A 10,053-nucleotide genomic window follows, 5' to 3' on the forward strand; every position below is an offset into this window, starting at 1 on the left:
ATACTATTAATATAAAAAAGATGATTTTTTCACATGACATCGTTATTGGGCCTCCACATAAGATGCCACGTAAGTGTCATGTGAGCAGTTTCCTATTTTATCAAGCCAATCAATTATGTTATATTTGGAAATCCTAATAAAAAAAAACTTATAGAAATGTTCTCGATGAATCTTAAATATATATAAATGAATCCTTTAAAAGCTCCCTAGTTGCTCTATACATTCTCTCAAGCCATTAGATTGCTTTATTTGTAAATGGAGGTTTCTTATGCATTTGACCCGAATTCACGGGACGGGTCTCATCAAACCCAGATATCCCTTAAACGGGTTATAACATCTCATTTAATTAAAAACTAAACTCATCAAATATTTTATATGAAAATTATATAAAATAGGAATATACTAAAAATTAATATCTAATTTAAAAAATATATATTACTTATAAATAAGAAACAATTTTATATTTAAAAAAAACATAAGCAAATCATGGGTCTCATTAAACCCAGATAGCTTTTAAACTATAATATCTCATTTATTTGTGAAACGCTTTAATTATCAAATCCTAAGTATATTATTAACTTTCTTACAACAAATAAAATTAAAATAAAAAAATATATAAATATTATAAATGAATAATAAAAAAACCATGTAATACGGGGGATAAAGTGAATATATATATACACACACACACAATTTCGTTAAGTATCATATTAGTATGTTATAAGTTAACATTTGCATATGTTTAAATATAGTGATCTTAACATCTTTCTTAATCACACGGGTCACTATCTAATGTTGTATTTAAAGAGGGTTTTAGAGATTTGTGAATTTTGAAATTTCGTTTATCATAATCATTTATATCTTATTAATCCATAAAGTATAATCAATCTATAAAGTATGTTATTATGTATATGTTTAAATTTAACTTTTTTGTTATATTTTTTAAACACCTGGTATCTCACGGGCACTATATTAAACTTGAACCATCAAACTTACACCCAAATCACCTTAACACTCCACCAAAGTATGAATGATTAACTTGGATTAAGACCACGTGTAGCGGTAGGGGGAGAAACCGGGGGGTGTGGGAGTGTGTCATGTGGCGTCCAATCAACAACAAGATGAATTGTATTTTAGTGGTGTAGTGGTGGTGGCGAGATTGAGGGAAGAAGTGTCACGATTTTAGTGATTACGTAAATATAAAATTAATAAAAAGTGAGTGGGCCCCACATGCTTGAAATGAAATATTTCTCAGTTCCCCGATTCTCGATCACTTCTAGGGGGGGTGTTCCTTTGCAATCTCCTCCACTACCGGTGGTATAATACATATCTTGTTTTTTATTTTATTTGAGCTAAAAGATTTTGCATGCAGCCGAAGTACAAACATTTGAGTATTTAACTTGATTTGAATCTGAAATGACCTTCGTACCCTTCCAGGTGGGCTATGACTTATGACTCAGTGGTGTTGTCCATTTTCAAATCCTAACCACATGATACTTTTCAAAAAGCTAACCCAAGTCCCTAAACTCACTATTCATAATTTCTATTTTAAACCCCTATACTTTTATTCTTTTCTACTTTTACTCTATAGCTGATTCATTGAATCAAGTTGCCTAGGTTTAGTAAATTTAAAATAAATCATTAATGCCCTGTTCCTGAGTTTTTTTAAAGGAGGAAAAGGAAATGAAAACTAAGGATAGTTAAAAAATGGGTGTTCTTAAGTTTTTTTTAGGATGGAAAGGAAAGGAGTATGAGGAGTTAGGAGAGATTAAATTAATGTATTTTCCCAATAAGTTATCCTCCCAAAAATGGGATGATTACTAAGGATAAATATTTTTTAACATAGTTATCCTTTCAATTCCTTTAATTTTCTTCAAACTTAAAAACACATCTAATTAAAAAAAAAATTCCTTCACTTTTCTTTCCTTTCTTATCCTTTCATCTCCTTTTATCTTTTTCCTTGTTAAAAAACTCAAAAACAAGGCGTAAGTAGCATAATTATGTCATAAAAACAGACCACGTGTATAGCATAATTATGTCATAAAAACAGACCACGTGTATATGACTCATGTAAATGAATTGTTTTTTACCTGTTTTTTTCTAATAATTTTTTTAAAACTATTTTAACCTTCTTGATTGAAAACCTTGGAGACTTGGAGAGTGACAATTTAAAATTTTAGGATACATTTTCAAAAAGTTATCAATTGCTAGGTTTTGAGTTTTCATGTCTAATAATATCGATGTCCTATTATGGCTCTTTGTAACACGTTTTATTAAATGGATTGTTATTTGTGTTCACACGTTTAACCCATTTAGTTAAATCCGTCAAGTAGTTTAAAGCTAGAATAAAAAAATATATTTTATAATTTATAAGGTCATCATGTAAACTATTATTGCTTGTTTAATCTTTTTTTACCCAATCCATCAACCCAAAACAGTTCATTAAACGTTGAATACGATCTATTTATAAACTATCAACATGTTTTACTCGTTTAGACAAATGAGTTACACGTGTCATGTTTGATCTACATTTCAAGTTATAGGATATGAAATTTAAAAATTCTATTTACCGGTGTTTGATTTACATGAATATTTTCACAAAACTCTGTAACTTCAAGTCGATTGTCTATAGATGTCGTTAGTTTGTTACAGAATCCCAAATTTTATATCGTTTCTCGATTAAATTGTTTGATATCATTACGTAAGTTTATAATCTACTTAAAATTCGAGAAACAGAGAGTGTACAATTCCTGATCCGACCCAACCCAACCCAACCCAACCCAACCCAACCAAACTCAAATGGATCAAAAAAAATCCATAAACGAGGGGAGATGATATATTATTTTATTTTGTACCCATTTGTATAGGCTACAACATAACCTAATACCCTGTACTAGTCACTAGACAATTAAGGCATTGTGTAGAAATTGAACACAGTACAAGGGCAGTAAATGTAACTTCTTCAACTCTTTCTTCCCCAGAGCCAATACCCACAAATACACTATCTCTCTCTCTCTCTCTCTCTCTCACACACACACACACTTTTTGCACGTTTCACTCTCTCTCTCTCTAAAGCTACAAACCGACGATTCACCACCTGCTGTCAAAGATTCTTTCAATCCTTTAATACTCTCTCTCTTCAAATCCCCATATTCATTCCACTCATTTCTTCTTGTTCTTCATGATTCTGGGTATTATTTTTTAACTCAATTGGGTCCAGTTATTATAATTATTTATTTCATGGGCTGTGTGGGTTCGAAGCCGGAGGACTCGCCGGCGGTTGATTTATGCAGAAAAAGATGTCACTTTCTCGACGAAGCAATTCACCAACGCTACGTTCTTGCTGAAGCTCACTTAGCCTACTTTTACTCCCTTAAATCCCTCGGCGATTCCTTACACCGGTTCTTTGATCTTCACTCCGACGGCGGCGGAACATCCCCGGTTCCGGCTAACAAAAAGGGAGACGTTTCTGGCTCTCCGGTGGCTCAGAATTCCGGGTCGGGTCATATCCACTTCCACTCAGATTCCGATGAGGATGATGCTTCCGATGACTCTTTGCATTTACACTCCGAGCACGGCGGCTCGTCTCCGCCGCCTGCGTACGGTGATTTTAGTTATTCCGATCAGAATGAATTGGGTTATGCTTATCCTCCGGCTGGCGGTTACACGGTTAATTACATGAAGAAGCAAACGACGCCGTCGGTTATGTACCAGCAGAGGCCCATCAATTCGGAACCTATACATTTCGGTTACAATAATCAAAACCCTGATTTTAACTCTAATGATTACTCGAATTTCGGGGAGTTTTTCGCTTCGTCTTCCCACCCACCTCCGTACGGAGGTTTTGAGGAGGCTTCGTCGTCTTCAAATTCGAAGACTACGCCTCCTCCTCCTCCTCCCCCTCCACCCGCCCCTACCTCGGGTTGGGATTTTTTAAACCCGTTTGAGAGTTACGAACCGTATTACCCTCCGTACACACCGAGTCAGGATTCGAGGGAAGTGAGGGAGGAGGAAGGGATTCCGGATTTGGAAGATGAGGATTTGTACCAACAGGAAGTTGTCAAGGAAGTACATGGGAATCAGAAGTTTGTTGATTCGGGTGGTGGTTCGAAGAAACCGGCGGTGGTCGATGAGGAAAGTGTTCCAAATGTGGTGGCGAAAGAAGAGGATTCGGTGGAGTACGAGGTTCATGTCGTGGATAAACAAGTTGTTGAAGATCAAAAGAAGCCGGCAACATACAACAATGACTCGGAAGTTGTTAAAGAAATTCAAACGCAGTTTTATCGGGCATCAGAGTCGGGTAACGAGCTAGCGAAGATCCTGGAGGTCTGGAAAGTTCCACATAACCGCAAACATAATGCGTATCAAGGTTTGAGTTTTACTTGCTTAGATGTTTTAATAATTGTTTGGTGTTTAATAGTTAATATGTTATGTTGCTCACTTTAGTCAACTGTTAATATTGTGTTTGATTAGCTCCATCCAAGATGTTGAACGGGTTTACGCCTTTATTATCACTAGCTCCACCCGACCCTGCAGATTTAGATGTGGATGTAGATTTGTTAACCAAGTCCAAGAATCTTTCGTCCACATTACATAAACTGTATTTGTGGGAGAAGAAATTGTTTGATGAAGTTAAGGTATGCGTTTTGTGTTGCTAAAAGTAATAATTAGATGAAGTTAAGGTTGTTAGGTTTAAGGTTTGTTATGTGTGACAGATTGAAGAGAAAATGAGATTACTTCATGAAGAGAAGAAACGAAAACTTGTACGTATGGATGAGAAAGGGGCCGAACATCATAAAGTTGATGCAACGAGAAGTTTAGTTAGAAGTCTTTCAACTAAAATTCGAATCGCAATTCAAGTTGTAGAGAAAATATCTCAGAAAATAAATAATTTGCGGGACGAAGAATTGTGGCCACAATTAAATGACTTCCTTGAAGGGTACGTTTTTTTCTTTTGACTTGTACTTGCAAATTTATCAAAATTATTGACTCCTAAGTCCTAAATGTGTTCCACTTTTGTTTTGTAAATTACAATGAACCTTCTTTAGAGAAGTCACAATCAAATTAAGTTTAAATGAATCTTCTCTAGAAAAGTCACAATTATTTGGCCCATTATGAGATAAAACATATCCCGAATTGACCCATTAATAAGCAAATTGGTTGATATTGCAAGTTGCAACTTGCAACCTCTTAAGAGTTCACAAAAATTGTCTTCAGAAATATCAAATTTATGCTAGACATATATATATCCTTGATTTATTAATTATTAACGGTATATTTGTTTTATATCGTATTCAGGTTAACAAGAATGTGGAGATCAATGCAAGAATGCCACCATATTCAGTGCGAGGCAATAAATCCAGCAAAACGCATCGATTCGATTGCATCTCACAAACACTCTAGTGACACAAGTCTCGATGCCACACTAAAACTTGAACACGAGCTCCTAAACTGGGCAATACGGTTCTCGTGCTGGTTTGGTGCTCAAAAGGGGTTTGTGAAAGCATTAAACGAGTGGCTTCTTAAATGTCTTATGTACGAGCCTGAACAAACAGTGGACGGACCCGTTCCCTACTCACCTGGTCGACTCGGTGCACCGGCTATATTTGTAATATGTAACCAATGGGCTCAAGCCATGCAAAGTATTTCTGAAAAAGAAGTGGTGGAGTCTATGCGGAATTTTGCAACGAATGTTCTTCAGTTATGGGAACGGGATAAGGTGGAAATGAGACAACGGACAGTTGTCGATAAAAATCAGGATAGAAATATGGATAAAGAGGATCAGAAGATTCATAAAGAGCTGCAAATGTTGGATAGAATGATTATTGTTTCATCAGGAAACGATATGTCGTTAGGACATCATGTTTATCAGAGTGAAACTAGTAAAGCGATTAGTCTGCAAACAAGTCTACAACGCGTGTTTGAGTCTATGGAACAGTTTACTGCGGCTTCATTGAAGGCTTATGAGGAATTATTGAGACGGATACAAGAAGATGGTCTTTCTAGATAGCAGGAACTTCAGCCGCAACCGTGTTCATGTTAACATTTGGCTTTGGGGGCTTGATGACATGGCGAGAGGTGACTGGTTGATCGTAAGTGCAGGTAGTTAGCATAGAGATGATGTTATAGAAATGATATGAAGATTGATGTCTGTTAGTTGGTAATATATTGGTTCCTGGAGTATTTTATGTTAGAAGTAGAGAAATGTATTGATTTTTTTATTGCTAAGATGCATTGAGGACTAGACATGTTGTTCGGGTCGGTTTGACTGGTTTGAAAAGTATAGGGTACCAAATTGATTTTGGTTCGGTTCGGGTCCAAACCAGTTATTGAAGTAATTTGGTTCAGGTTTGATTCCCAACCTGGTTTTTTGTGCACTACTATCTGAAATCCCCAACAAGTAAGGACACTAGGTACAATCCTAAAAATAACTATCACATGTAAACTAAAGTCCAAAATTCAATTCTTTCAATTTTCAAAGTACGTAGGTGCCTAGTTATTCCAATTGTAAACGAAAATAGCTAGCACATGTAAACTAAAGTCCAAAGTTCATTATTTGATAGTCGCAAATGTCCGGACAATTGAAATAAGAAAAAGCTATAGTTGCAAGCATTACAAACTAATCAAAATGAAATAGAATTTTGTGCTACAAGGAATGTGATTACGCCTGGGTATATTTTAACGTTTAGGGTGTTAAAGCTGATTTGACAAAGGTTAATGAGGGAGACATTGCTCCCTTCTGGGGTTAAGGGGCGTAAAAGAAAAGTGGTGTTAATAGGTTTTAAACTCCTTTACACTCAACACAATAGTTTATGAATTGTTATAAAGGGTTAAGCATGGTTAGACCATTTCCATTAAGTGAGATGAAGTAAAAAAAAGGGTAAATTGGTTGATGTAGCGCTTACGTGGATATTCATTAATGGCTTCACGCTCCTTAACTATGCGTAGCCACCATATCACCTAGAAACCTACTTTACCCCATTTCACTCCACCTCAACCTAATGAAAATGTTTAACCTCCTTTATATCTCTTTTTTAATGTAAAATTGATGCTTAAATTATTGTGCATGTGTGTAGATGATATTAAAATCCGTTAACATTTTAACTCACATTGCATTTAACATCCCTTAACCCATGAAGAGAGTGGTATCTCACATGTTAACCCATGTCAACTCAGCTTTAACACCATGGACGTTAAAGTATATCCATGAGCCTAAGAGGCATTAATGTATACCTAGTGGCCTTAGAATTCATGCATTAGTTATGCTTGGAGTAGTTCGAGTAGTTGATTTATATTGCTTTAAGTTGTTCACGCCTTGTTTGTTTTCAATTTGTTTGTATTATGGATTTTAATGTGGTTGTAATGTAAGTATTTGGTAAACTGATTTGGAATGTAACAGTTTTATTATCAATAAGGTATTGGTCTTTTGAAATTAGTCTGAACGTGCGAATCAAATGGCTAGCAAAATTAATTACGTTTTATTATTAATTTCAAATTTGTAATGATGAGATGCTAGAAAGTGAACAAACAAGGAATCTGACCTCAAAACTTAAAACATTAAAGACATAATTTCTAAACATAATGATAAAATTAAAGCACACTTAAAAGTTGAAAACGGAATTTTTTTTTCCTCTGAGAAAGTTATGTTGGGTTCCAGTGGTGATCAATCAATAGTTTAACTTTTAAATCCGGTTTAATAAAATTAGTTTCATAATTATTAATCATATTAATAATAGAATACGCAATAGAATATAAAAATGAGTAATCACCATTTAACGGAACCGTACAGGATCCGGTTACAAACAATACGAGTACAAGACGAACCTAACCAAATTATATATAAATCTAAATGACAATATTTAATTTTACCTCGGTTAATGAATAACCGCTTGAGACACCGAGGTTCAACGAACAAACGCTAGTTGACGAACCGAACACGAATGAGCGGTGGTGGCGAGTAAAAGATGGCGGCGGCGTCGGCAGCGAGTACACAGCAACAACAGCGGAGGGTTGGCGGCTTGCGGCGAAACAAAGGCCGATTGTTATACGTGATACACGGAGAAATCAAATTAAAGTTTGCGGCTGCCATGGATGTCTTCCAAGAAACTTGGAATGAATAATCATTATGATTCCAACTCTTATATATCCGTCTCCAAGTTGTCTTGGGCTCCAAAAAATTTTATAATAATAAATCCTAACTAGCCCAAAGTTCAACTCGTTTTAACTCTCGTTTAAAGCCCAAACCAATTTATTTAATTAGTAAATAAATTATATTATTTATAACTATTATAAATAATAATAATTCCGTCATATTTATATTCGTCATTTACCGGTTAACAACTTAAGCGGGTTTTAGTTCGTTGCCCAAGGTGTAACTCTCACGGGTCACAACCCTGTTGGCCACGTTGACTTACCCGAACCGGTCCATAATTCCAACAGTCTCCCACTTGGACGGTTTTCGGTTAAGTTACTCAACGCTGACAGCCAGCGGTGCTCTAGCTACCCATAGCTACCCCCAATAGGTTATGACATTTTAAATTCATTAACCAAAAGATCTTGGAATACACTATTGCAAGATAATGAACTTATCGTAATCGTTGTCATCTATCCTTTCCGTATAAGACACCAATTGAACAATGAGACATGGATCATATCAATATCATATGGCGTTCAATCATTATCGTTTTCATTCTCGAGTCAAAGTGGTCCAATCAAACACACAGTAAGTTTGGGTGAGGCCTCACACTTTACCAATTTGAATCAACGAATGCGCCAAGATGTCTAACTATTACATATCATGTAAGAGTACAGAATCCCATCTTGATTACATACAACTCCCACTGAACTTCAGAATACTCCCAACCAATGTCTTTATGACTGGCAGTTGCGCGACAGCGGTTGACACTGATCAAAGAATACCTTTAGTAAACGAAAATTCTAATATGTATCTCAGGTCTAAGGATACTAAATGAGCATACCAATATTAAATGCATCTTATGACTAAGATCCATGAAGATGATTTGATGCGAGTTACATCCAACGTCATTCATAATGAGGTCTGTGAGTTTGGAAGTCAACCCCTTTGAGTCCAAAGTCAGAATAGTCTTAATTCAGAATCGCTCTCACGAGTCTGACCGACTACGGATAATTCAGAATACAATATTCATGGATTAAACGTATTAAAATGAACGCAGTTATAATATTCAACGTTTGCATTTAACCATTAAATCAAAAGTGAACTCAAAAGTAACTTTTTGAATGTTCATACATCCAAATACTAAATCAAAACAAATTACTAGCTAATCTAAGACCGATAGCATCCCTGTGTTGGTCATGATTGTCCTAAGTCATCGGCTTAGTGAACGGGTCTGCTAGGTTTTGATCTGTGTCTACTTTGCTTATTATGATGTCACCTCGTTCCAGTATCTCCCGTATGAGGTGGAACTTCCTTAGAATGTGCTTGGCTCTGTGATGAGATATGGGCTCTTTGGCCTGAGCAATAGCACCTGTGTTATCATAGAACACCTCGATTGGTTTGCGAATACTCGGAACCACATCGAGATCAGTGACGAACTTCTGCAGCCTCCTTAGAAGCATCCGATGCAGCTATATATTCGGATTCGGTGGTAGAATCCGCCACTACACTCTGTTTGGAACTCTTCTAATAAACATCTCCTCCATTGAGAGTGAAAACGAATCCTGACTGTGAGCGAGAATCATCTCGGTCAGTCTGGAAGCTAGCATCATGTAACACCTTACAGTGAGCTCCTCTTCCGCTCCCCCAAACACCAAGAACATATCTTTGGTTCAATTCAAGTACCTAAGAATGTTCTTTACAGCAGTCCAATGGGCAATGCCAGGACTCTGTTGAAAACGACTGGTCATGCTCAAGGCATACGTGACGTCTGGTCTAGTACACAACATAGCATACATGATAGAGCCAACCGCAGAAGCATATGGAATTGTTTGCATATGCTTAGATTCAATGTCCGATGCCAGAGATTGCGATTTGCTTAACACGGTTCCTTTAGTCATTGGAACAGCTCCATTCTT

The 10,053-nt window shown here is 36.2% G+C and overlaps 1 protein-coding gene across 1 annotated transcript; it reads left to right on the plus strand.

Moving 5' to 3' along the window:
* Positions 1-3,111: 3,111 nt before the first annotated feature.
* On the plus strand, positions 3,112-6,306 carry LOC143597325 (uncharacterized). The gene is made up of 4 exons (XM_077075853.1): positions 3,112-4,369; positions 4,474-4,637; positions 4,716-4,939; positions 5,299-6,306. Exons 1-4 carry the CDS (start codon positions 3,241-3,243, stop codon positions 6,008-6,010), a joined length of 2,229 nt encoding a protein of 742 aa, XP_076931968.1. The 5' UTR covers positions 3,112-3,240; the 3' UTR covers positions 6,011-6,306.
* The last annotated feature ends 3,747 nt before the right edge of the window (positions 6,307-10,053 follow it).

This window comes from Bidens hawaiensis, unplaced genomic scaffold (genome assembly GCF_021521415.1).
Source record: "Bidens hawaiensis isolate Kalapana, Puna unplaced genomic scaffold, B.hawaiensis_p1.1 tig00048112_1, whole genome shotgun sequence".
NCBI lineage: Eukaryota > Viridiplantae > Streptophyta > Magnoliopsida > Asterales > Asteraceae > Bidens > Bidens hawaiensis.

Coding starts and splice junctions, on each gene's coding strand:
- LOC143597325 (XM_077075853.1), top strand. CDS start 3,241: ATGGGCTGTGTGGGTTCGAAGCCGGAGGACTCGCCGGCGGTTGATTTA. Junction 4,638..4,715: donor AATTGTTTGATGAAGTTAAG/GTATGCGTTTTG, acceptor TATGTGTGACAG/ATTGAAGAGAAAATGAGATT. Junction 4,940..5,298: donor TTAAATGACTTCCTTGAAGG/GTACGTTTTTTT, acceptor TATCGTATTCAG/GTTAACAAGAATGTGGAGAT.